At 40.2% G+C, this 26,137-nt stretch overlaps 2 protein-coding genes across 4 annotated transcripts; one reads left to right on the top strand and one right to left on the bottom strand.

Annotated features, from left to right (window-relative positions):
- Positions 1-256: 256 nt before the first annotated feature.
- UQCRC2 (ubiquinol-cytochrome c reductase core protein 2) lies at positions 257-12,296 on the bottom strand. The gene is made up of 14 exons (XM_074840555.1): positions 12,163-12,296; positions 10,524-10,616; positions 10,250-10,399; positions 9,097-9,161; positions 8,091-8,147; positions 7,600-7,724; positions 6,053-6,150; positions 5,572-5,629; positions 5,311-5,406; positions 4,238-4,437; positions 3,887-3,967; positions 3,242-3,318; positions 1,339-1,492; positions 257-501 (listed from the first exon to the last, which is right to left on the bottom strand). The coding sequence occupies exons 1-14, from the start codon at positions 12,196-12,198 to the stop codon at positions 418-420; spliced, it is 1,374 nt and encodes a 457-aa protein (XP_074696656.1). The 5' UTR covers positions 12,199-12,296; the 3' UTR covers positions 257-417.
- A 190-nt stretch (positions 12,297-12,486) lies between these two features.
- Positions 12,487-25,278, top strand: CRYM (crystallin mu). 3 transcript variants are annotated; one of them, XM_074841049.1, is made up of 8 exons: positions 12,487-12,987; positions 13,824-13,974; positions 15,011-15,073; positions 17,210-17,311; positions 18,440-18,623; positions 20,978-21,099; positions 21,967-22,051; positions 22,734-25,278. In XM_074841049.1, the coding sequence occupies exons 2-8, from the start codon at positions 13,837-13,839 to the stop codon at positions 22,796-22,798; spliced, it is 759 nt and encodes a 252-aa protein (XP_074697150.1). In that variant the 5' UTR covers positions 12,487-12,987; positions 13,824-13,836; the 3' UTR covers positions 22,799-25,278. The 3 variants fall into 3 exon arrangements, with proteins under 3 accessions (XP_074697150.1, XP_074697151.1, XP_074697148.1); XM_074841050.1 differs by having other exon boundaries at positions 12,487-12,938; XM_074841047.1 differs by lacking the exon at positions 12,487-12,987 and adding an exon at positions 13,283-13,509.
- Positions 25,279-26,137: the final 859 nt, after the last annotated feature.

Here is a 26,137-nt window from a genome sequence, read left to right on the forward strand (position 1 = left end):
AAATTTCTTCATTTACTGGATAAGGATGGTGGAGACAGTTTATCAAGAACTTTTCCTGAAAATACAAGAATATGTGGACAAGTAGTGGCAATTACAGTATTTGTCTGCATCACAGTGGTCATTTTTGATATACCTATTTTTTACATCAACTAAAAGTCACCTTATTTTCTCGCTGTAGTTTTACCTCCAGTGTACAGAGCCAGACTTACCAGCATCTTAGATACCATTTTCAGTGGAAAAAACTCTACACAAAATGTATGAACTCAGCACTTTATTTGATGAGTGCAAGCCCACAATTACTCCAGATTAATTTTCTGAAAGAACTGAATTCATAAATAACAAGTTAGTAGTAATTTATTTAGAACATAGGTGACTTAGAGCTCAGGTCCATCTTGAATCTGCATCCCAGTTTCATTTTTACAACTCATCAAGAAAAGGAGTATTTCCCAAATCCCCACTAGCTGCCATTGATTTCTTCCCATTGACGAACTTCTTTGCTGCCTGAAAATAAATCAGAAAGATACATATAAAGAAATACTTGCTACAACAGTTTATCTTGCTGCTCACAGCCTCAGCTTCAAGTTATTAAACAACAAATCCCAACACTATAGTACATCATCACATAATTTTCCTTTTGCTAACTTAGTTGCTTCTAATCCAGCTCTTTGTTACTGTATAATCTAAACAAGAATGATAGAATGACAGTTGGATATAAAAGGCATAAAAACTCTTTGAAAATGGTTATTCCTAGAATAATTACTATACCACAAGATATAGTGGATCTCTCCTTAATACTAAAGCTATTGCTAGTTGCTACTGCAACACAAATTAGTGATGTCTGTGGAAAAATAAGTTTTCTATCTTAGAATTTCTGATGGATTTCCATATGAAGTTTTCTTCAAGCATAAGCAACAAGATAATTTGGAATAGCAATGCAGTGACGTCAATTTATCACTGAAAGCCTAATTGTTTTATTAAGCACACCAAGTATTCTAGACTTGGGAGTCCTAAAAGCCTTGACACAGAAGTGCCTGCACTGGAACTAATACCAAGCTTTCCATGAATACTTGTTGGCAGTTTTGGTAAATTTAAGTGAATATGAGAATTTCACATACTCCCAGCTATGCTAGTTTGGAGGGTATTGGATTAAAGGGTCTTCTGTTAATAAAAGAAAGTAAAGACATCAAAAGATAGCCAGCTGGGATTTGTGAGTTGCCTTTTTTTTTTTAAAGATAGTATATGTGTATGTTTATAAACACAAAAATGAGCACCAGTTTTGTATAAAAAAACCCTTACACAGTGATTAAGGAACACCTGGAGATGCCGACACATACTTACATTCACAACATCCGCAGTAGCTACAGAGTCAATTTTTTGAGCAACAACAGATGGTGACGTGTGTGTGCCAGAAACCAATGACTCAGAGCCAATTTCATTCAGTAACCCTTCTGCAGTCTCCACTGACATCAAATAGGTGGCTTTCAGCCGATTTCTGCCATCAAACAAAGCATTAAGTGAGCATGTAAGTCCTGTTAGTACCTTCCCCACCGCCCCTGTAAGTGCAATTACTGTTTGGTGCTTTTTAAGTTTTCAAGATTCCTCTCCGTTTTGAAAGGTTTTCCTTTTGATATTAGAGGACCTTCAGAACTAACGAACCTGTCTTTAGAACAAGCATTTGAAAAAAAATAAGACTCCAGGATTAGTTAACTAAATGGCTGTGGGAATTATTTTCCTTCAAGTATGGAAGGGTTCTGTAGTTAGGAAAGAGGCACCACAAATAGCTCAAGCATGAAAAAGACAGGGTACTTGAACACCTTCTGCCTTGGAATGATCAGCCACCCCACACAGTCAGATCTCTAGCTCAGAATTTGTTTCTGTTTGAAGTAACTAATGCAGGTACCCCAGGAATTTGACAAACTCCTCTATCAAGTTTAAAATTTAGGTTTAAAATTGATTCCAGCAGAGTGATTTTGTTTAAGTGACAAAGAAGCAATGAATGTAAATGGTTAGGCTCCTTGTGCAATAGTTTCATGTTCTGTTAAAAGACAGCAAGTTTATACTGTTTTTTCTGTTTCACAGTCTCACTGCTACCTATCTATGAAAATCTTGTTTTTATAAGATTTTTCTATTCTTTTTTAAAAGGCAGAATGGCAGAAAAGTTTATTCCAATAGAATATGATTAAGCAGCTTGGTATTTTTGACTGAATTGCAAGACTCTGCAAATATCACTGACCTTGAATTTGTTTTTTAGGTTGGCTTTTTTTGATCACTAAAGGAAAAAGAGCAATATAGAAAATATGTGAAGCCATTCCAGAAGGGAAACTCCAATTAAAAAAAAAAAAAAAAGGCACAGCACTGTGTGTAACACCTTAATACCAGGCAGCTTCATGACCAAAAATCCCCACCACAAAACTAATAATGCCAAATATAAAAGTCCAGAATTCACCATGTAGCTACTAGTGACTAAGGCACAACCAATCATGTCTAGGTTATGTTTTGTGTAATCAAACTTTATGTGGAGTCTTGTAAGTTTTTTTTCTATAGGCAATAGACAATATTTTAATTTTGCTATTTGAATGAATCTGAACTACATTGTTATATTGCACAACTAAGGTTTAAGAGGCTCAGTGCAGTTTAACGCTACTTTGAGATCAAGCAGCAACTAAGGTGCACAGCAGTGTAAATCAGAAAACTTTGTTGGTATTACTGCATATCTAATAGTAATTTTCCCCTATCTCAAATATTCCTAGGGACACATATTTTGAGTACTTGGATGTAACATCACTAATTCAGTGCCTCACACTTGCAGACCCTCATTACTACTGTTCTTTGAAGATGCAAAAGATTGCTTAACTGTTTTGGGAATTGCTGCAGTGTGACTGTAAAGGGAATTACCTAATTAATACAATTTAAATACATCTTAATGCTACAGAGTGTGATTAAAATGACAGCATTGCTGATACTTGCTAATTTCTTACACTGAAACAGTTTTCAGAAAACATTAACACTTGTTAACAAGTTTTTATTAGGAAATGTCACTAGCAGAGAATCAGTATAGCTTTGAAAAAAAAGAGTATTGACAGTGCTTCAGTTTTAATGCAGGAAAGTGAGCAGTTCCCCACAGAAATCATTACAGGACACAATAAGCTTTGCTGTACAGAATAGTCAAAGTGTTTGACAAGTAGCTGCATGTTAAGAAACTTCTATTTACAACACACAAGACAGTTATTTACGCACTTACTTTGCCTTTGTGACATCATCATCGGTGATGCTGCCCTGAGCAACTGCCTTTACCTGGTTCAAAGCGGCTTTAATGACCTGGGAAAAATGAAATCATTTAAGACTTCTTCCCACATTAAATTTCAACGTGTTATTTCTATTATCTGACATCTTAGAAACTTCAGGAGAGACCAGTGGACAATGTTAGGATTGTCTGCCTGACCTCAGTTCTGAACAGCTTTATAACAAAACTAAAACCACTGTAATAAGTGCCCAAGTGAGACACAAAAACCAGTGTGGATTTAAATTGCAACACCACATTCATTTGTTTGTACCGTCTCACCATTTTTGATGAGAGTATTCAGTTCTACCAGCTTTAAGAGCCAGCACGTTCCTCATGATGTATTTAGGCTTACACATGTAAATCAGCAATTCAAAGTATTTCACTAGCTCTAGTTCATATGGGGTAATTGTACTTCCCAGAAAGCAAGTCTTATTATTTCCAGCTTACAGAGCTAAGTCATAACTGAACATGTAGCATTCTTATACAAGAAACCAGATGAATTAACTTTTTTTAGATGAATCAGTCACTATCTCAAATGAAAACACAAGTTTGAGGATTATGTTGTTAATACTTATATAGTTAAATTCTAATTCAGCAACTCACCTCCCCAGCATTTGGAGCCTGGGATATGGTATAAATCCCAAAGAGCCCAGAATCAGAGTAATTGACATTAAATGCAGAAGCCTGCAAAACAAACGTTATCATCAACTGTTTCAAGTATCAGAACAACTCGGCATCAAGCATAGGAAAATACTATTAGGATGTAAAATACTGTAATTCAGGAAGCTAAACTCCATCTGTGTAGAGGAACGATCAGATTGGAAGGCCTTCTCTGAAATTTTCTAACTTGTGCAAGAATGAACTGATTTAAGATTCTAGCTGGAGACAGTACCTCTCAAAGGATAATATGCATTTTGCTTAAAATATCAGAGTACAGTAATCCTTTGAACTTACGTCAAATGGCTGGGTAGTTGCTTTAGCAATACCCTGGGACAATTTGCTGGAAACATTGCTTCCCCTCTTGATAAGGGGTCCAGCACCTAAAACATGCTGAAGAACACTGAATGCATTTGCTTCTGCACTCCCAACAGCAGCTCCTTCTGTTACAATAGCAGCATGGACAAGGCTATCACCATTCTGTTCTCTGATTTCTCCTAAAAACACAACAACAGAATAAGAGACAGTGTTCAGTTAGAAACTATTGTGTTTTCAGAGGTATGGAAAGGAAACATTTCCAGCCAGGAGTTTCATGAGAAAGAAGCCACAGCGTTATTGCATGTCCACTCAGGAAGACAGCGAGAAGCTGTTAGTAGGCTGTAGGTAATTTTAAAGTCCTTCACATTCAAAAATTTTCTTGCAAGCACAAAACCAAGTACCCTACTATGCCTTATTTGAACCTGACCCTAAACCATACATAGTATGAGATAATAAAACTCAGTGAGTCTCCAGATAACAAATATCCAGAAAAGTAGCATTCCTTCTGGTCATAATATTTATCCTATTTTATAGGAACTGAAGTTTTTCCAGTCACATATTAAATGTTGGAGACTTCCCCCCCCCCCCCCCCCCCCATTTGTTTACAGAGTGATCTGATACTCCAACTAAAGAATAGCTACTGGAGTTAGTACAAGATACTGCTCTGAAAGAGCTAAGCATTGCTTTGTCTTTTATGAAAGACTTAGGACATTCTAACAGACCTTCCCTAAAAAGAAAGCCTACCACCACTTCTAGACAGTCCTTAATCTACTCCTAATGCCAACAGAAACCATACACCAACTTGTTTTTCACTTTATGGGATAAATGATCTTGCAGGTAAAGCTTTGTTGAAGACACGGGTTCAATTTTATCTGACAACTTTCCTTGGTGGGGAATAATCCTCTGCTTATTTAGATAGATGCCTCTGAACTGTCACTTCCTATGTACAGCATTTAGTACAACTATATAGTTTTCAGCTGCATCTTTGAGTAATACTACATTTATAATGAACAGAAAATCAGTAATTCAAATCAGACACAAGAAGTACTTACCCCCTCGATAGACAGCCTTTGCACTAGAAATGCCAGCTCCACTTCGGATATTTAGAAAGTGCTCTGCAACTTGCTTTAAGTCAGAGTGCTTTACACCTGCAATACAATAGTTATTCCAAGTTAATGTAATGGCACTAAAAAGCTACAGCAGTTAGCAAAAGTGTTTTAAGTGTACCGTAACATTTTACTTCTACAGGGAACTTAAATTTCTACAACAGTTTCCCCTTATGAACTTCAGTGTCCATTGAAGAACATACATACCTATTCCTACAAGAGCCATTCTTGCACTTGTGAAATTGTTCTGTACAAAATGGTGAAGCTGCAACAGTAAATTCACGTTTTAGGGTATTTTGTATAAAGAACAAAAATGGCAAGTATGTTTCTGACCTCCCCCCTTACACTTCTAAACGCAGCAAACTCCAATACTTCCAAAAGAAACTGTCTATAGAAGAGCATTTTAGAAATTCTCCAGCAACAACTACAAAACCCTTTTATACAAGAGCACTTGCATTTCATTGACAGACTTACTATCAACAGAAAGCCTCTGACATTAACCACCTCTCTAGATGTGAACATGAGTTCTGTACCCAATACAAGAAGCTGCACAGAAATAAATTTACACCAGACTAACAAGATAGTAAATACCAACTGTATATTTACTAAATTAATTTTCTCTCTCAAGTGTTATCATCTATCCTTGATAAAGGAACTGAAACAGATTCATAACACAACACAATCCTACCTGCTCAGAAGTAATTTTTCCAATTTTGTAATCTGGACAATATAAGGGGTTTGCCAGAGCATTCTTATAAGCTACAGCATGCAAGTTTTCCAGCACTCCTAAGAAGAACAAAGTTTCAGAGATGATGATTAACAAAAGAGCCACTTTTAATGAAGATTATGAATGAAACTAAATGTTACCCCAGTGAAAGAGAGCTGTGGTCCACTTTAAGGACCACAAGATCTGCAACAGCAGGTCTGGAATAATCCAATACACGTGGAAGTTTCATCCGAATCCTTGGGCAACAGAATCTGGTCTGAGAGCTTCTAGTCTTTTGTAACTTATTAGAAAAAAATAATCTATTAACTTGCATATGCCAAACACTTTCTGGCCTTAACAGCGAGCTATAAATGCAATCAAGTGCTTGGGGGAAGAGGAGCAGTAGAAAACAACAACAAACCCTAACATCCTTTTTATTAGTTTCAGAATCGTTATCTTCACTGTAAGCATCCCTGGTTCTTGAGCCTGAGAAAGAACAGGCTGTTTATAATATTATTTGTAGCTGTGTGAGATGTCTCATCTATCTCCCTATTCAGATGCAGGATGCTCGTGTCTTCAGTTCCCTTCTCATTAGTTTTGTCTTGCATCCAATAGCATTCAACTCAATCCCGTTTGATATTCTTGTATTTGTTCATACTCTTTCCTCAAGAGAAAGATGACATTCCTTTCTTCATAGTTGTTTCTCAACATAACTGTAACTGAAAATATTAAATTACTATGAAACCAACCTGTAGTTGATACAAATTTAAAAACCAAAGACTTTTAGCAGCAGTTCAATATAACCCAGACATTTTCCAAAGCCCAACATTATGTTGTCACCTTTAATGGGTTACGGAGGTGAGCATGCTTCACAGAGTAGTACAAATGATGTTTATTGTATAGAACTACCTAGGTGAATTTAGATGACTAGATTAAAAGAACAGAAGATGTATTGGAATAGGCTTGGTTTGGCTGAGGCTTTGTGTTTGTGTTGGGTTTTGGGTTTGTGATTTGGGTTGGTTGGGGTTTTTTTAAGCCTAGGGTTTTTATAACCCTAAAGCTGGAATCCACTTTCAGCATAATGAAAATACATATTATTTTTATACCAAAATAACCATACAAATTCAAGAAGTCTTTTGTAGAATACGGTTTCCACATTGATGAATACCTAAATATTGTTTTCAGAACACAAGCTGCTGCAAATATATTGTCACAACAGTCATGACTTGCACATTCTTTGGCTGTACTTAAAAAAAAAAAAATCAAAAAGGTAAAATGGAAGCTGTCAAGGAGAATGGTGTAAGCCGTCCTCAGCATGTTACTTGCTAAATGCTATGGACGGGCTGGAGAAACTTGTCTATATATAAAAGTAAGTTCTGCAACAACAGAAAGACCATACCTATCAATGGGGAAAAGCTGAAAAATTAAAACTGTCATGTGACAGCAAAAGATAAACTATTTTTTCCAGAGTTTTTCATTTTGAAGAAACTCCCATGAAGCCAATGCAGTGGATCAGAAAATACACTTACCAACTTGAGGATTCTGAAATGCGATTGCTTTGTCAACTTTTAATTGTGGCTGAAGATCAGTTACTTCCCATGGTCTGAACTCTGGTGCTGTGGTGACATTAAGAAGGTACTCCATCACTGTATCACTAGACAAAAAAAGTTACAAAGGCATTAAACGCAACAGAAGCAGCATGCATTTCTTTTGAAGTTGAAAGCAGTTCAAACTAATCTGTAAACAACACGTTAACAACAAAATACGTCCCTCAAGACAGAGTAGCTACGAGCACTGCTGTACAGAGAACTCAACTTCAGTTCTGCAGCATTCATATGCTCAGTAACATGATACACAAGCTGAGTATTAATACAGTAATTTATTAATTTATTACAAAAACATGAAAATAGGTATTGCTCCTACCCTGTAAAATGGTAGGTCTCTACTACAGAGCAATGATTCCTACAGAATTCTACTACAGAATGCAGTAATTCCATTTACAGCATATCTAGATACCTACACGTAGTCACGGAGGCATTCAACAGAGTAAGTCATTTTCTCTCTTGTTGAGTACACGCTAAATGAGAAAAAATACAAAATCCATTTCAGCAGAGAACATAGAAGTGGATTTTCACACATATTCCCTACTGCTTTAACTTGCCATCAAGAAATGGACTGGAATATCTAGTTAACCTTTAATCTGCTTGAGATGACCATTTAAAGGAGTGATAATACACACGCAGAAGAAACGGACTTAACTAAAACTCATACCTTAAGTATTCAAGTAATAACAAGTGTCTTGTGACCATCAGAAGTTAAGATACCAAGATAAATCAAGGTAAAACAACAAATAAGGCTGAATAGCAAGACCTGAAGAAAAATGTGTAACTTAGAAATTATTCTCTTTGGGCAGAAAACATAGTTGGTCTTTTCCACTTGCTTCAACACATTTGTGATTAACAGGAACAGAAAAGGTAAAGTCTCAAGTTATATAAAACACTGCTTTTAACCAAATTCTATATAAAACAATCTTACTGGATGATTTCAAGACATGTTGCAAGAAAGCAGGCACAGCAAGATCCCTCTTATTTCACTTAGGCCTGTTTTCTAGGCTTTAAACTCTCAAATCACGAAAGCCAACTGCTATCTGAATTGCAGTATGATGAGTGGTATCTATTCACAAAAGATGGAGGGAAAAAAAAAAATCTACTGATTTCAGGAAGTTTAACCTCAAAGCTTGAAAAGGCAGAAAGAACATTAAGCTTTCTGGACAAATTACATTCCTTCCCGGTACATAACAGTTATATTTTGTTAACTGAAAGATGTTTTTAAAATACAAATCATGGGTGCACTCTTGAACCTTAACGAGAAGTACAAAAGATGTTCCTTGTCAATGTTCACCATTCAAGTACCATTACCACACTGAGCTTATCTGCCTATATATTGTTGTGCTTATTGTTTTAAGTTTCCTTTAGTCATATTTTATGTCTTACCAAGTCAGATTATTTTTACATGTGGTTACAAACCTTAGGCTGCCCCCAACAGCTTCAATGCCACGAGTAATCCGGAAAGAAGATGCTCCTTTAGTAGTCTATTAATAATAATTAAAAAAAAAAGGCAACTTAAAATTCTAGCTACTTTAAGAACAGATTTGCCTGAGGCTGTTCAGTGCTCAGGCAATCTTGAAACAGTATCTATTTATTCATTTATACAGAAACCATTTCGAAAAGTTGAGCCAGTTTACCGCATCCTTACTCCCAATCATTTCTATCACCCTCTCTCATATGTGGGCAACTGCCCACATATTTGCTCCCCAACCTCATTTCGGAATGATCCAGGTTTGCTTGATCATTTAATAAGATTCTTTGAATTAGGTAAGCTTGACAAAAGCAGGGCAAGGAATGCCTAATCGTCACAGCCTGGCCGCTGTGTGAGAGAGACCGTGTTTACATCTGCAGCTGGAGCCAGACAGCAACTGAGATCAACAGGCATGAGGGGAACGGGCACAGTGGGTCAAGCCCACGGGACATAAAGCCCAGCGTTCTGTACGTGACAGCAGCAACAGAAAAGGCTGTTTAAATGTTACATCCCACGAGCCATTCAGTGGTATTCCTGCAGTACCTACAGGAGTTATTCCTTTTAGCAAATGTTTAAGGATCTGCTATCAATGAATGTGACTGATTTTTTTTTGAACCTGCTGATATTTATTTGCCCCCACAGAATCTTGTTTAACTGAAGCTAGACATAAAACAGGAAGGGAAAGCAAGATGCTTGAAATATCTTAATGGAAGTAGTAACAAAAACTATTCAGAAATATTTCACACACACAGAAAATTGAGTTTGTATCAGCCACCCAAATTAACTTTTACTGCAGCTTAAATAAAATGAGTTATGTGCATAGCTTGATATAGATATGTTTTATATATATATATACACACACACATATAGTTTAAGACACCACTGGAGAACATAATTCTAAAGAAATGTCACTGCCTGTCTTCCAGGAAGTAATACTATTTCTCCTGCACTTGAACCTGGTAACCAAGAATCAATGTACATTTTTTTCCACTTTAGAAGATCTCTTACATTAAATTTTGCCACATTGTTTCTTTTCGCAATCATAAACCTTCCACCATTTCATCTACTGTCAGTATAATAACAAAGAGAATAAACACCTACCAAATTAGATGCAAGACGAAGCAAATGAGCAGTTCCCAAGTTACTAGCAGTTTCATATCTGCTGCCTGCTTTAATAAACACACCAATTCTTGAAGCTGGAGAAAAGTTTTCCAGAGATGCAATAACTAAGCCATTTGGTAATTTTGTGATCTGTATTAAAAAGTAAAACATTGGTTTAGTCATCCACTGGAAGTACTGTCACAATTCTGCTTTGACTGAGTTTTAAAGAATAAATTTAAAAAAAGAGAAAAAAAATACCAGTATTCATACCAACCTCAAGATCCTCAGACTCTGGAGATAATTTCATTCGTTCTGCAGTTGCTGAGGTTGCAACTTTAGGAGCTACTTTAAGTGAATAAAGTCTCTTCTAGAGGAGAAAGCGTAAGAGAATGGATTTCCTGAATTAGTTGATCAGATGTTCCATTACATATTGAAAAAGCAACTAATTTTAAAGTGGAAATAGAATGAACAACTTCAAGCCCCAGAGTAAAAACAGCAATTCCCTTTTAATTTCTCTGTTCATTTTTTACATCATTGTTCAGACCTGTGCAATGACTTACACAAGGTCTCTGGAAGTTCAAGAAGTAGCACTGTAAGAAAGCTTTTTTCCTCTCTCCTTGCTGTTGTGTAGTAGAAATCTCTACTGATACTATATGGTCTGTAGGACCACTGTATAGCAATTAACTGAACAAACAGTTACAGCATCCACATACACCCAACACAACTTTGGAGATAACCAATTTATTAGGTGTAGGCAGTTCAACTCCTGAAGAGTCACCTCTCAGAGCACCAACCTACTACGTACACTGACTGCTGCATACAAAGATGACACGTATGTAAGCCCCCAAACTGCACAGTAATAACCAGAAGCAGACCTTCCAATTGAAGAGGTGAACATCGTAAGAGCCTTCCCTTCAGTGGCTGCCAACAGAAATGGTAACACTATTGATTTTGAATCTGAAATCCCTTTTACCTTTTTGGAAGTTTCTTACACTTGTAAAATAAATTTATTTATTACTCTTCTCTTCACATTAAAAAAAAAAACTTAATTCCCATACATCTCAAAGTAAAAGCTGAGTGACAGAAACACTGCTGCTCTCAGCTGTAGGGACACCAATGACATAATTCCCCTTGCTTTGCCACAGACTATTCAGTGAATGAGTCTAGGAAAAACTCCTTTCTTCCCTCACCACAAATTTGCTAAGACACCTAATTTTGACCTCTAAGCCTACTTATTTATGAGTTACTAGTGCACATCTAAAATTGACTCACATACTGTGACTCAGAAGTCATTCAACATCCTATTAAAGAGAGCATTTCCAGCAGAGACCTAACACAAGTTATATTACAGCTGTCCGCTGGCTCAACAAGACTTTCTGCAGAAGAACAAACCCTCTGCCCCCTCCACACCTCCAGGATAAGCCGAGCCCCACTTGCCAAAGGCACCACCTTGCCACAAGCAGCTAAAGCTTCCCCAGCCACAAAGGATCCCCTCACAGACCGCTCCTCCTCTCTTTCCGGCCATACCGGAGGTCCTGCCTCGTCGGTCACTCTCGGGAGAGCCCTGGAGTGAAAAGCCCCGGGGAGCCCCTCGCCCCGGCAGGAGCAACCTGCGACGGAGCTGGGCGCAGGCCGGCCCGCGGCCTGTCTGACCTTCAGCCCCACCGCCCCACTCCGCCACCCGCCTAGCCGGCTCGACCCCGGCCTCAGCCCCCACCCACGACCCTCGCTAACAGCCCCACAGACACAAACGCGGCCCACTCGACCGCCCGCCCGCTGCCCGCCGGTCCTGCTCGCCGCCCCGGGGCTGGCTGGGGTCAGGCCCGCCGGCAGCCGCTGGAGCCCGGACAACCGCTGTCACCACGGCCAATGCCTTTGCCCCACCGCGCACAACGCCTCCAGACCACCCTCACCGAGAAGGAACGCGCGGCCACGGGGAATCCCTTCATCTTTCCGCGCCCCTCAGCTCGGCCCTGGCGAGGAGAAGATGGCTGTCCCGGAGGAAGACTCTGCCTTCCCGACACGCCCTGCGCCGCTCTGACTTTCTAGCGAGCGGATCCTAAACTCTACTGCTCGCGTTCAGAATCACGTCTTGAGGGTAGAGCGACACCTGGCGGGCTTCGGGGCGGCTCTGCGCATGCGCAGAGCGGCGCCACCTCCCGCGCACTGCGGGGCGGGTGCACCCCTCGGGCCGCCGGGGTCCCGCTCCCGGGCTGGGGCGAACCGTCGATAAGTCACAGCGGACCCGTTTCGTGCCGTTCGCGGCCGCCTTCCCCCGCGGCGGGGCCTGAGGGGGCGCGGCCGTTCCCGGGGCGCCGGAGCTCGCCCCGAGCCGCGGCGCGGCCCTTGGCGGGGGTCGGGGTGGTGCGTGTGTGCGTGAGTCCGCCGTGCCCTGAGGGGGTTGTGAGGAGCCTCAGGCAAGAGGGCACCCAAGGGCGTAATTTTTGCACCTGTGATGGTGCATCCCGGGGAGGGCAGAGAAACCAGCAGACACCTGCTGGAACCGAGATGAGGAACCTGAGGAGCTTTACAGCCAGAGCGATGAGCCAGGACAAGACCTTGTGTGAAAGAAAGACTCAGAGTTCATGGAAAGGACGCTAAGGGACACCTCTTCAGCAGCCGCTAGGGACCACCACAGACCACCGAAGGCCCCCGTGGAAGCCCCTCAGAGACCCTCCTCCAAATTTTAGTACGCTTGAGCAACGTATTAATATATGCACTAGTTTCCCTGGAAATAGGTACTTCTCAGAAATTACATGTTTTTTTTTTAATTGTATATAACGACTGTGCCTTTCTCTTTCGGGGTGCACGTTAGGTGGAGCGATCCCCCGTGCACCCGGCGCTGCAATAAAGAGAATGCGCCTCTTAATGCTACATTGGCGTTAAGAGGTTTATTCCCGATTTCAGTGACGAGGAGGGCGGCGCGGAGGGGGGAGCGGGGACCCCGGCGGCGCGCGGGGCGGTGCCGCCGCGGGGCGGGCGGTAGCGGGGCCGGGCCGGGGGGCGGGGGAGCCCCGCCGAGTACTTAGTGGTGGTGCGGGGCGGTGCGCGGTGCTGTAGGCCCGTCTTGTCCGGCCGCTGCTCGCCATGAGCTCCACTCCGCCCGTCTTCATCGGCGCTGAGGAGGTGGAGAAGCACCTGCACCGGGCCAGCCTCCTGCTCCCGGCGCTGGAGGCCGCCCTGGCCAACTTCTCGGCCGGCGCGGCGGGAGGCGTCGTGCAGCCCGTGCGCACCGTGGTGCCGGTGCACCGGCACGGCGGGTGAGGCGGGCGGGCAGCGGCGCTGCCTTCCTGGCCCCGGGGCGGGCGCTGCGAGGGGCGGCCTGGCGGAGCCCTGGGGCGGGACGGCGGGAGGAGGCGCGGCGCCGCCGGAGCGGGGGACGGGGGCAACGGCAGTGGGGGGGCGGGCCTGCGGTGGGGAAGGGTCGCGACGGGGTGGGAGGAATTAAAGCATCTGGGAAGGTCGCTGGTACCGGGTTACTGATGAGCTAGTTAGTAGCCGTTTGTTAACCGCTCCGGCGCTGTAGGCTCCCATGCTAAAGGTACACGAGTAATGTACGTAATTCTCGTACAAGGTTCCTAGGAGTCATGCCAGCTTATAGTGCCGCAGATGATGCTCTGACAACCAAGCTGGTGACTTTTTATGAGCACAAGAAGGATTCCTCCGTCCCTTCTCACCAAGCTACTGTCCTCCTATTTGACCCCAGAAATGGTTCTTTAAAAGCTGTGAGTTTCGTGTATGCTTCTGCATTCTTCCCTGTTTATGTTGTCAGTTCTCCCTTCTGATTCTTCGAAGCTGGTGTAAATTGGTCTGAGTTTATCTGCATCATCAGCGAAGATGTGTTTGTGCTGCATGAGGATTTGGCCTAAATCATTGTATCTTTTTTATGTGTTAAACTGTACTTTGCTCTTTACTACTACATGTGATGTGAAGAGTATCTGATGGCTTACAGGGTGACTGGAAGAGAGAAATAATGAGGAATAGTTTACCTTGCCTTTGAAAGGGAAAAAAAACTTTGCTGAATAAAGAATTGATTTTCAACTATCTTAAGTTAAATCTAAGGAGATTTACAATTGTTATAACAGGGAACAGTATTCAGAGTCTGATTTGTTTGTTTAAAAAATTTAAGAATTTTTTAAGAATATTGACCACTTTCATTACACTTTAGTAATAGTGATTATTAAAGGGCCAAAACGGGTCAGGAAAACTATATTGGTCTTTTATTCCTAAACTGTATCAGAAAACATTTTGGCTTTTTAAGCCCCTTAATTTGTTTGTACACAGTAGCTAATGCACATTGAGGCAGGAGTGCCCCACTGTGATACACATTAAAGGAATTCCATGGTTCCCTGCCATCCCCTTGTACAGACCAAGACAATGCCATGAAAAGCTGCCAACTTGCACTGGTCCCTGGTCTTACTGGAGTGCAGAGTATTGCAGTTATAGTGATCTAGTCCCTGCATTGGAGAGCCAGGGAAGTGCAATGCACAGAGAGCTGTGTGAGTTACAGATGGCTCAGCTCTGACCAGTTTTCACTCCATTTGTGTTGGTGGAATGACATGGAAGAAATGGAAAAGACGGAGAATCTGACTGGTTTTAAACATGTGACTGTGGTTTGTGGATGCTATAATAGTAATTACCAATTTTTATATTTTTATCTATGCTCTGTAATATCACATAATTAACAAATCTGATGAAACTGTGTGGTATTTACTTATATTTTCAGTGTTCATTTCAGTCTGTTTGAACTTTATTTTAAAGGTCCTAGATGGCAGTGTCATTACAGCAAAACGAACAGCTGCAGTTTCTGCAATTGCTACCAAGGTATGTCTTCTGATTCCTAAATCAAAACAGATTTAGTGGTGTTATATATAAATTAACTAGAAGGAATGATGTAAATGGCTTTCAGTGTATGTCAATTTTCATCAAATCCAGCTTTAAATTAGGTTTATGATAATGTATGTACCTTCAGGGAAAACTTAAAATCGGAGTTTTCTGTTTTAAGTGAGTCATGTCTGGGTTTAACACTTTATATGTGCTTGGAGAAGAACTCTGAGCTATGTTTTTGTGGTGTGTTCTGCACGCTTTTCTGGGGGTTTACTGAGGTGTCTTCCTCTGTCATTTTCTTTTTTTGTGTTTTGTCTTAACATACTGCTTTATGGCTTTGGGTGACATAGATGTGATAAATTCAATTTTGTTTACATGTACGTCTTCTGCTGTTGGGCCAGGCCATGTGGCTTGCACTGGACCTGGAGAAAGAGGAAAAAGGCACATTTCCAGGGGGCAATGTGGGTCCTCTTAGGATAGATGGTGTCCAGGATAGATGGATGATTTGTCCAGAGGTGGCTGTTAGCTTCTCTGTTGTCACTGGAAGATGTCCAGATGACTATCCCTGACTACAGCCATAAACCTCAGTGTCTGAAGACAGGTGAGGTGTATCTTGCTGTATGTTGCTTTACATCATTTCAATTTCAGTTGGAAATTGTTGGTTTTGAATTCTTTTTTAAAACTATATTTAGCTGGGCTGTTAATAGCGGGAAGAGAGCAAGGCACCATCCATTGCACAGCAAGGTTTTAGTCCTCACCTCAAAGGATGAGCTCATAAGAAGAGGGCCAGAGCTGAAAAATACTTCTGGTTTTCACCCATCAGCTTTGCATCAGAATGAAGGCTGATCTCACCACTTCATTAGTGGCAGTCTTCATGCCAGTGTGACTCTATCCATGGCAATAGAGCTAAACTGACAAAAAATTGGAGTGAAGAATCTATCCCCAAGAGCTTCCTCTGAATCAAGGGACAGAACAATTTACAATGGATTCCTTGGACATGAGGTTATAGGACCCCATCTTAGCCATTCTATACTTGGGCAGTTCTGACAGTTTTTACACAGTCAAGGCTCTGCTGGCCTCGAAGGAGCTTAACTGCTGAAAGGACTTCAAGGTCAGATCCTCCACTATCATCTGTTGTTTTGGGGAATTTTCAGGAGTGTTTGAGTCTGGCTCATAGTTGTCCTCTTTATGGAATTTGCTTTTCAAAGACCCATGCTTTTATGCAAGGAACCTTTGAAATCAGTGCTTCAGAGTCTTTCAAAGGAACACTAAAAAGAATTCTTGCTACTGAACAATGAGATCAATGAGATTTTTTTCAATTTATTTGCAGCAGAATAAGTGAGAGCCTAGACAATTCTAAAGCTTTTTACATAGAAGTGAGTGGCCCCAGCAAATGCATAAAGAAGACACAAGGATAGCTTAGGGCTGGACTCCAGCAGCCCTCCCTTCCGTTTGCCAAGTACTGGTGAATCACAGGCAAGAACTAAACTAGAAAACCAAAAGTAACTGTTGAACTGAATTTTAATATTTGTTTCTCAGAACTATCCTTGTTTTTACAATGCTTGATGCATACGTATTATGGCTCTTACAATGCCAAATTATACTTGTGGTATAATTTATGGCTTCAGTGAATTGAAAAAGAAGGTTTAGTGTGGGGCTATCAGGACTCGTTTGCAGCTACCACTTTCAGTACTGATAGCTTTTGGTATTATGAGCCATGTTTTCAGCCAGTGTAGAACATCAACACTATGGTTTACACTTAATTAGTCACAGAGGTGTAATATATTATACTAATATTAGAGTGTGCTGAGGCCCCAGAATTTGCATTGGCTCATGCTGTTGCATGTTAAGTCTGAATTTTAAGAGTCAGACTTCTTTCCAAGACCAGAATTAAGCCAAGATGTATTTTGGTGCTATTGACACTAGCTTTTGCATTAAAAATTTTATATATATATATAGTGGTAATTGAATATTGTTTTATATTAATATGAATCAATACTAGCTTTTGCATAGAAACATTTTTTTTGTTTAAAAGGGCTAAGGATACTGCTTTCTTTGTATTTTGACATGTATTTGTCATATCTGTTAATGTATTGTCCTTACATATTTTTTTTTATATTTGATACTGTTTAGTTGTTAATGCCAGCTTTTGCAGAAGTGCTATGCATTTTGGGAGCTGGTGTTCAAGCATACAGCCATTATGATATCTTCACAGAGCTGTTCACGTTTAAAGAGGTAATGGACACATCTTAACAGGATACATTTATTTTTCTCTATTACGTTTCAGGAGCACTTACAAATAAAGTACAGCCAATGAAGTTGTATTGGGTCTGGCTGAGATGGAGTTAATTTCCCCATAGCAGCCCTTGTAGTGCTGTGCTTTGTACTGGCAGCTAGAAAGGTGTTGATAACACACCAGTGTTTTGGCTGCTGCTGAGCAGTGCTGGCACAGCATCAAGGCTGTCTCTCCAACATTCCTCCCTCGCCAGTAGGCTGAAGGTGGGCAAGATCTTGGGAGGGGACGCAGCCAGGACAGCTGACCCCGACTGACCAAAGGGATATTCCATACCACATGGCCTCTGCTCAGCAATTAAAGCTAAAAGGAGGCGGGGGAGGGTGGTGGCATTTGTTATTACAACATATGTCTTCTGGGGCTTCAGTACATGTAACGGTTGCTCTACTTCTGGGAAGTGGCTGGACATCACCTGCTGATGGGAAGTAGAGAGGAAATCCTTGGTTTTCCTTCGCTTCTGTGCGTGGCCTTTGCTCTTACTTTATTAAACTGCCTTTATCTTGACCCACAAGTTTTTCAATCTTATTTCCTCCTCCTCTTGTCCTGCTGAGGAGGAGAGTGATAGAGTGGTTTGATGGGCACCTGGCATCCAGCCAAGGTCAACCCACCACAGAATTTAAGGGATTAATCATATTTTGATATTGTTTCTACAGAACCCAAGAATACTCTGAACAGCTGTAGAATTTCTTGCTCATATGTTGGCCTTTAAAAAAAAAAAAGATTGGAAACAAAGTAATATCAGATGGCTCTTTCTCACTGTCAGAAAATATTACTGTGTATGCCATACTTGGATAAGCTTTCTGTGACTTTCCCTTAAATATATTTATTAAAAATATTTGTATTTTATAAATGCAGCTCTACAAGGAGCTGTTATTCTGGCATCACAAAACAGTCATTCAAATGTAGCTGCACACACATGAAATTTAATCGCTTGTTTGAGAACATTAAAGGGGGAAAAAAAAGCCCCACCTTTAGGATATGTGTAACTACCTACTGGAAACTGAAACAGTGTTCCGTTTCAGCAAAGAGAAGTTCTCCCAGCTAATCTGTTTGTCTTTTTTTCCTTGAAGATCAGGATATGGAATCGCACCAAAGAGAAAGCAGTGAAGTTTGCTAATTCAGTTAATGGTCCAGTGCAAGTCTGCTCTTCTGCTCAGGAGGCAGTTACTGGGGCTGATGTGATCATAACAGTCACTATGGCAACAACACCAATTTTATTTGGAGACTGGGTAAAACCAGGTGCCCATATCAATGGTATGCTATGTTCTCATCGGTTAAAGGATACATTTATTATCACATTGTTTAGCATCAAAAACTGTTGAAAAGTAGTACTCTATGCTTCTCTGAATGTTCTTTCCATTTTGATTTCTCCCCTTTAGTGAGGACCACGTTTCCCAGCCCTGTCTTCCTGCTTGTCTGGAGCCAGAACTCCTGCATATTCTAGCACTGGATGTTTGCTAGAGCATAGGATATGCTTTTTTTCCCTAGTAGTGCATCATCTGTGCCACCCTGCTGTCACCTAATGCTCACCTTGCTCTCCATTTACATAACCCATACAAACATGTTATCTCCAAAGTGATTCCTGCTCATTGTAATGTTTCCCTAGTAACTGTCATCTTTTCTTCATGCAATTTTGTAAGCTCCTTTATTTGTTCATTTTTAGGCTGGTCACATTGATTTATGGTTTTTTGAGTTAAAAAGATGCAATAACTGAGTTAAGAACTTCATAATTTGACATCTAATTATGGTGAGGTTTGGGGGGGCGCTTTTTTAAATTTACCTGCCTTGTAATGATGTTGCAGCACTATTGTTTGGAGTCTCTGGATGTGCCCACGTTTGTTTATTTTATTAATTGTGGGGCTGGTTCAGATGACCTTGTGCACTTTCCAAGTAGCGTGGTAATAAGACAAAAGTGAATTGTCAAAGGGAACAATTTAAAGAAAGGTCCCTCATTCCAGCAGCATCCTACCAATTTTTCAAACTCAATTTAGTCCTTTGTCATTGAATGTTGTTGTCTGTGTTATGTCAAGGCCCGGAAGCCAGAAGTACAACCAAAATCAATTAAGGTCTACAGTCACTGAGGCAACATACACAAAGACCCCTCTCCATTCTTTGCCTTTTTTTTTTCTTCCCCCCTCCATTGAGGCTTTTGTGCTGTTTGAAGAGGCATTCAGGCAACATGGAATTTATTATTCCATAACAGTTGGACACTTTTAAAAAACATTTGACTACAGTATAACTGGTTTTATAGTTTTTAGCTCATAACAAGTTGATAGTGGTCTTGCTGTATTTAAAAACTTAAGCTCCTTGATTTGTTTTCAGTTTCTCCAGGTAAGTGAAAGTCCATAATCTGATCAACTTGTACTGTTTATAAGGTTACAAGGAAATAATAGAAGGCTGTAGGTTTAAAAATTCTAATTAGTAACATTGAACTCTCTGTCTGCATGTGCAAGTCTTTGTTGCACAATACTTCGGTTGTCATCTGTTCAGGATAATTGAGGGATTCTTCAAATCTTATTTTTCTCTATGGACACATAACAAACACAATCTGAATCAAATAAAAGAACTATAAAATTCAAGGCATTTAGTAATGATCTCACTGAAGACAAGGGTCTAAGATAATGGACAAAGGGAGATGACTTTCTTATGCCTCAGCTACCCAGAGTTTGCTGACAAGGCTGTTCTAATGACAAATCAAATATGGAATGTTTTAGAGAAGCTGTATCAGATGTTAGTTAACTTTGTTTAAAAAAATAAAAAGAAAAAAAAGTGTTAATTTGACAGCTGCAGAAACAGGTTACTGATTGTCTGCAGGAGAGTTGTGGTCTAAGATTATCTTCCTTGAGTTGTGCCACCAAATGATCAAAGTTTATTCTAACAGTGCCTCTAAGCAGAAAATTGTGTCACACCTATTTATCCGTGTCACTTTCAAAGCTGCTGGCAAAGGCTTGTTTATTTTGTTAGCTATGTGAAGTTACACATATCTTTACATTTCTTGATTAGATATGAGATGATGAAGGGCTGAGCAGTGCTACTTCCCCTTTTCTTCTCTGTCAGCAATATTTGGAAGGAGCAGTTTGACTAGTATACCAAAGAGGTGGAAACAGTGCCAGCAAATAATCTCAGTTCTGCTTCCTGAAGAGTTGCAGCTTAATGCTTCAAGCGGGCTGAAATGCAAAGGCCAGTTGATTCCACTTGTTCTGACTGTGCTTATGGGAATATAAAACTTGTCAGCAGCAGCATCTGCATGACTAGAGGTTAAGGATGCTGTACACTTTAATGAGCTGTTATTTGGAGGATTGGACACAATGTCATTATTGACATTGGTGGAAATTAAGGAGGTTAGCACCTTATAGAAACAGGCCATATATATGTCAGCGTTACAGCTGAGGCCAGGCTGAGAGAAGTCCAGGCTTTTTCCCAGTTGTTCAGGCATGTCTTATTTTTCTGTTGTTTTATCAATCAACATGTCTTCAGTGCTAACATCAGATTGTATATTACATTTCTACAATAATGTCCATTGTTACTTCACACATGTCTTTTGGACAAAATGTGGTTTGAATTTGTTTTAAACATTCCTCCCAAGTTCATCAGTTTTGTTGTCTTAGCTGTTGGAGCAAGCAGACCAGACTGGAGAGAACTGGACGATGAACTGATGAAGAATTCTGTTCTTTTTGTGGATTCCAGAGAGGCTGCTCTTACGGAATCAGGAGATGTTATATTATCAGGGGTAAGACTTTCTTAAATTATGGAGTTTATTTTTGTGGCAATTGGCTTGCATTTGAAATGTGTTGGTACCAATGATGTGGTGCACTGAAACTTTTTAGAGCATCAGATACAGTTGTTAACGCTTTCCAGGCACAGGCTGAAAGATAAATTGGTTTCAGACTGAGACTTCTATATGTCTGTGCCAAAACCATGCAACTTGTGTATCAACCGTTACGTGACACCATATTACAGTATCATGTTTTCAGTATTGGCCTTTGTGTACAATAACAGTGTATTGTTTTTGAAAGACCTACATTTCCTGCCATGTTTGGTAGTTACGGTAAATATTTTTCAAATCTGTTTATTAAAACCTGTAGCTTTCTTCCCATAAGATTTCAGTGTGATTGACACAAAACAGGCCTCTAGAGAATGGACGACAGAAACCAAGCAGACAGATCTGAAAAAGTTTGATAGCAGGGAGGACCCTTTTAGGTTTAATGGAGTTTTCTTTTTCTCTTTTAATGTTTTTGCTGAACAAATATGATTTCCACTTTTGAGGTTTAACATAAGAGGTCCAGCTATGGTAAGGTGTGTGGAATCCCATGTGTTTTGTTGGATAAGTAACAAACTATCCACTGTAAAAAACTTACTGACTGATTAAAGTCTGCCAGCTGTTTTTCTCTGAAAACCATTCTACTCCTCTAGGATTATGTTTTTTGTTTATGTATTGTTTGTCTGAATATTGATCTGCTTCACAATGGAAAGGAATCAGTTCTGGGATAGCAGAACTGGAGGAGTTCTTTCTTTTGAAGTCACTCAGAAAAAAAGTTTTTCTCATAACATATGTATGGATATTTTGCTTTTGTATAAATCTGTATTTGTTTCACAGGCAGAGATTTTTGCTGAGCTGGGAGAGGTAGTGAAGGGTACAAAACCAGCCCTGCCTGAGAAAACAACAGTTTTTAAATCACTGGGTAAGAACAACCCCTCCTGTATACAAGTCTGATGGAAAACAATGCCTTGTTATTATTAGATCCCCCATGCGTGGGAAAGCTGCTGATCATCTACAAAACACAAATTGCTGTGGCAATTCACTGTCCAGCAGAAACTAGAATGTTATTTGTGTTTTCCCTTTTTATTTCCCTTTTTATTTATCTAGCAGGATTGATGTAATGAGAAGTGATAGGAAAGCAATCAAACAATAGGAAGAAGTACATTTTCCATTTCATAGTTCAACACGTGACTGCAGCATTTATTAATACAGCTTCAACCCGAATGCCCTGCTGTTATGCCTCTGGAGTCTGTCTGACCTACAGACAATGTGACAGTGTACTGTGGGGTTGGAGTTGATGTCTGGGGGAAAGTGGGAGTGGTGATGGGTTACCATGCTCTGAGCCGCATGACATGTCCAAAAGGGCCAAGCTGTGATATGAACACTGAAAATTAGATTCATGCTATTACATTAACTGCATATAACACACCTACCAGTAACATGATGGCTATAAACTTTGAATGTAACACTGTAGTTGTTCAGGATAGGGAATGATTTTTGTTCTTGTCAAGTTAGATAATTTCCTGAGTTCTCTTGTTCCCTTTCAAAGCTAAATTATTTTGTACAGCTGAAGAATTGTTTGAAGGTGACTAATTCTTTTCCAGGGATGGCGGTTGAAGATACAGTAGCAGCAAAACTTGTTTATGAGTCGTGGTCAGCTGGTAACTAAAGAGAGAAGTCTACATTGTCAACGGGACCAAGAAAATTGTTGTGCTTAGTAATCTTTTGTTAACAAGAAAGGCACCAATCCTATCTGAATGCTGCCCTTCTAGAACACTCAAGAATGAAAAGTAAAATTTCAGCACTAGACTAATTTCTCAGTTTTCTAACGGCAAGTATTAGATACCTGCAGTATTACTAATAAATGTATCTCATGTAATGGCAAGTATTAGATGTTTGCAGTGATACTAACAAGGGTATTTTTACATATTTTTGTATAATTCTGGAATCAATGCCTTTCCTCCCTAATTATTTCAGTAGCACAAGTGTGTGGGTAGATTTTATGTTTTTAGAGAGGTAATTCATACCGGAGTAAAATATATCAGCTTGGAGAATGGACTCTGGCATCATATTTCCTGTGATGGTACTTTAAATGCATCTGTGGGTTTCAGTGCTACACTGACAGTAACTAGTCTCCTGGGAACACAGCCCACCTCTGACTCCTGGACACCCCTTCCTGTCCAACTCAGACTGGGATCTGGAGGTCATCATCCTTACTTTCACCCTCCACAATCTCCCTTCCCTGCCCTCAGACCCAATGTTTTTTCATTTAAGAACATACTCCTGAGTGGGAGTTTATATTCATGATGACACCTCCATACAGTTAGATTTCTTTCTGTTTTTGTAAAAGGCCTGGCTCAGGAAGACTTAAAATGCAAAAAAATCTGAGCTAATCTTATGTATGTTTTAACTGGGAGCAAACTATACTTGATACCTCTCTTAGTACATAAGGAAGAAATTCTTCCCTGTGAGGGTGGTGAGACTTTGGAACAGGTTGCCCAGGGAAGCTGTGGCTGCCCACTCCCTGGCAGTGTTCAAGACCAGATTGGATGGGGCTTTCAGCAGCCTGGGCTAGTGGAAGGTGTTCCTGCCCATGGCAGGGGGGTTGGGACTAGATGATCTTTAAAGGTCCCTTCCAACCCAAACTGTTATGATTCCTGGGTGGGATATTGCCGTTTTCATATTGCAAGGAGTCACCCAAAATGTGAACACTAAAAATGTGGTTTGATTTAACTTACCTGTATTCAGTGAGGAGATTTTGTTAGTAATCTATAGTGTTTAAGTTATTTTTCTAAGCTTCTTGAAGGTTGGAACTGTGCAAATTCATTTCAGTAGGATAAACTTCAAATATACAGGCAAGTATTTTCAGCTTGGCTGTACCATGGATCAATTGGTAATTGTTCTTTTATCCCAGTGGGTATTTGCTGGGGCAGGAATTTCCATGATCCTTTCTTGGCGGAGGAGCCCAGTGATGTTCTACATAAGGAAAAGTTCCAATTTTGTGCTGTTATGCAACTGCCTTACAAAAGATTGAGCATCTGCTGAAAAATAGCTATTGCCCTGGAAACAAATTCTTGTCTCAGGCTAGAGTTGTGCCTAACGAAATTTTACTTCTACTTACATATTATTTCCTGCAGACTATTAAGTGTTTCTTCACTTTCTGGAAGGATTAGAGGACATGGTCATTCTATGTTGATGGCAGTGTAATAGAGTGGAGCAACAGGAAAGAAGTTCAGAAGCAGTTAGCGTTAAAGCCCTTGATGGTGCATAAGTATGGAAGAGGTTAACGAGCACAGTGTGGGTGTGACATAAATAATAGTCCAAATTATAAGCCTGGTGTAAACTAGTTGGAAAGAAGTAGTAAGTGGCAGAGTTTGTAATTTGCAGTTTTAGCATGGAAGGGTACCAGACCAGTAAGTGAGTAGGGCCAAAGGATGTGTTTGTGTGGATAGAAATCTAACTCTATTGATCTTGTTTGTATCAGCAGAAACAAGGAGAGAAATTTCTCTATAAGCTTTTGCATTTTTTAATTGTAGCAAAATAACTCTTTTATTTTTACACGTGTCTCTTCTTTTTCACTTCTGAAGTGTTCAGAAATGTAAGTGTTGACTTAGCCTGTTACTTCAGCGATAGAGAACTCCACTAGGTTGAGACAAACGTGACAGCCATCGATGTTCCATGATTCAAGAACTTTATGGAAACTTGCACTTCCTACTTATGACAATATTATCCCAGTTCTGTGCCTGTGTAAAACAAGGTTTGTAATTTGAAGTGAGACACAGTGTTTGGGAAGAAGACAAATTCAGTTTATCTTCACATGTACTCTTCTACAAACTCTGCACTTTAAAAGTAGATGGAATTAGTCCAACAGCCTGGTCCTGAAAACCCACAGTGTTCTCAGCTTTCATTGGCAATAGGAGGTTCTGGGAGCCTGGCTTCAGCATTGCACCTCTGAATTCATGAAGAGGATTTGATTCAATTACAATGGGAGTTGCTTGGATAACATCTTTTAGATTTTTTTTTTTTTGAGGGGAAATAATAGCCTTAATTTCCATGTTTCCTTCTCTTACAGATCAGAGTCTTGAGAAATTGTGTAACTTGCATTTATATTCAAATTAAATAGATACTGCTGTTTTTCTTTGGCTTTCATTTTGTGGTCCATTACTTTTGGTTTGGGTGGTTGGCTTTTTTGTTTTGTTTTGGTTTTTTTTAAAGTGAAAGAAGAAGGTATTCAGATTGTTGCAGTGACTACTCTCCCAGTAAATGTGATCACTGAATGTAAAGGGGAAAATTAGTTGAGGCTGCTCTGCTTCACTGTGATACTCGGTTTTGCAGTCATTATTGCATGCTGCACATTCCTTCCGCTTGATGTCTGTCCAGTGCAGAGTATTAAATCCTTAAGGAGGAGAATCTTTTACTGGTGATCATGTGAGATCCCGTGGTTTTATGATTTGGGTTTGGCTTGGGCTATAAGATGCCACATGTGATAGAAATGTTGGTAAGGAGTCAGATCCAGGATTCACTAATTTAAATACTCCAAATTATAAAAGAAACAAAGGGGTTAGTGAAAAAATGTGGAAGACAGCAAAACACACAAGTGGAGAAAACTGAAATATGAGTGTTCCTTTTTATTATTCCCCCCCATTTTGTTCCATATGGCTGCTTTATACCGGAGGCCAATTTCCAGAACCAGCCTGCAAGAAAAGGACAAGCACTATTGCACTTTTTTAAAAAACAATTATTTTTAAAGGATATATATATATGGGGGTTGATTCAGTTCCATAAAAACAAGTGTTATGTGGGGTGCTCTGAGGCTTCTTATTCTGTCTCTAGATAAAGTTCCAGAAGGACAAGGAACTCATTCCTGTAGATCTTGTGCTGTATCTGCTAGCTCCATAGAGTTACTGTGGATACCTAAGGACATACCAAAACATGCTGGATGCTGGTGACAACTCAGTCAATTTATATGCTATTATCTCTGGTTGAATGACTGCTGTGACCTCCGACA

The sequence above is a fragment of the Strix aluco genome, chromosome 15 (genome assembly GCF_031877795.1).
Source record: "Strix aluco isolate bStrAlu1 chromosome 15, bStrAlu1.hap1, whole genome shotgun sequence".
Lineage (NCBI taxonomy): Eukaryota > Metazoa > Chordata > Aves > Strigiformes > Strigidae > Strix > Strix aluco.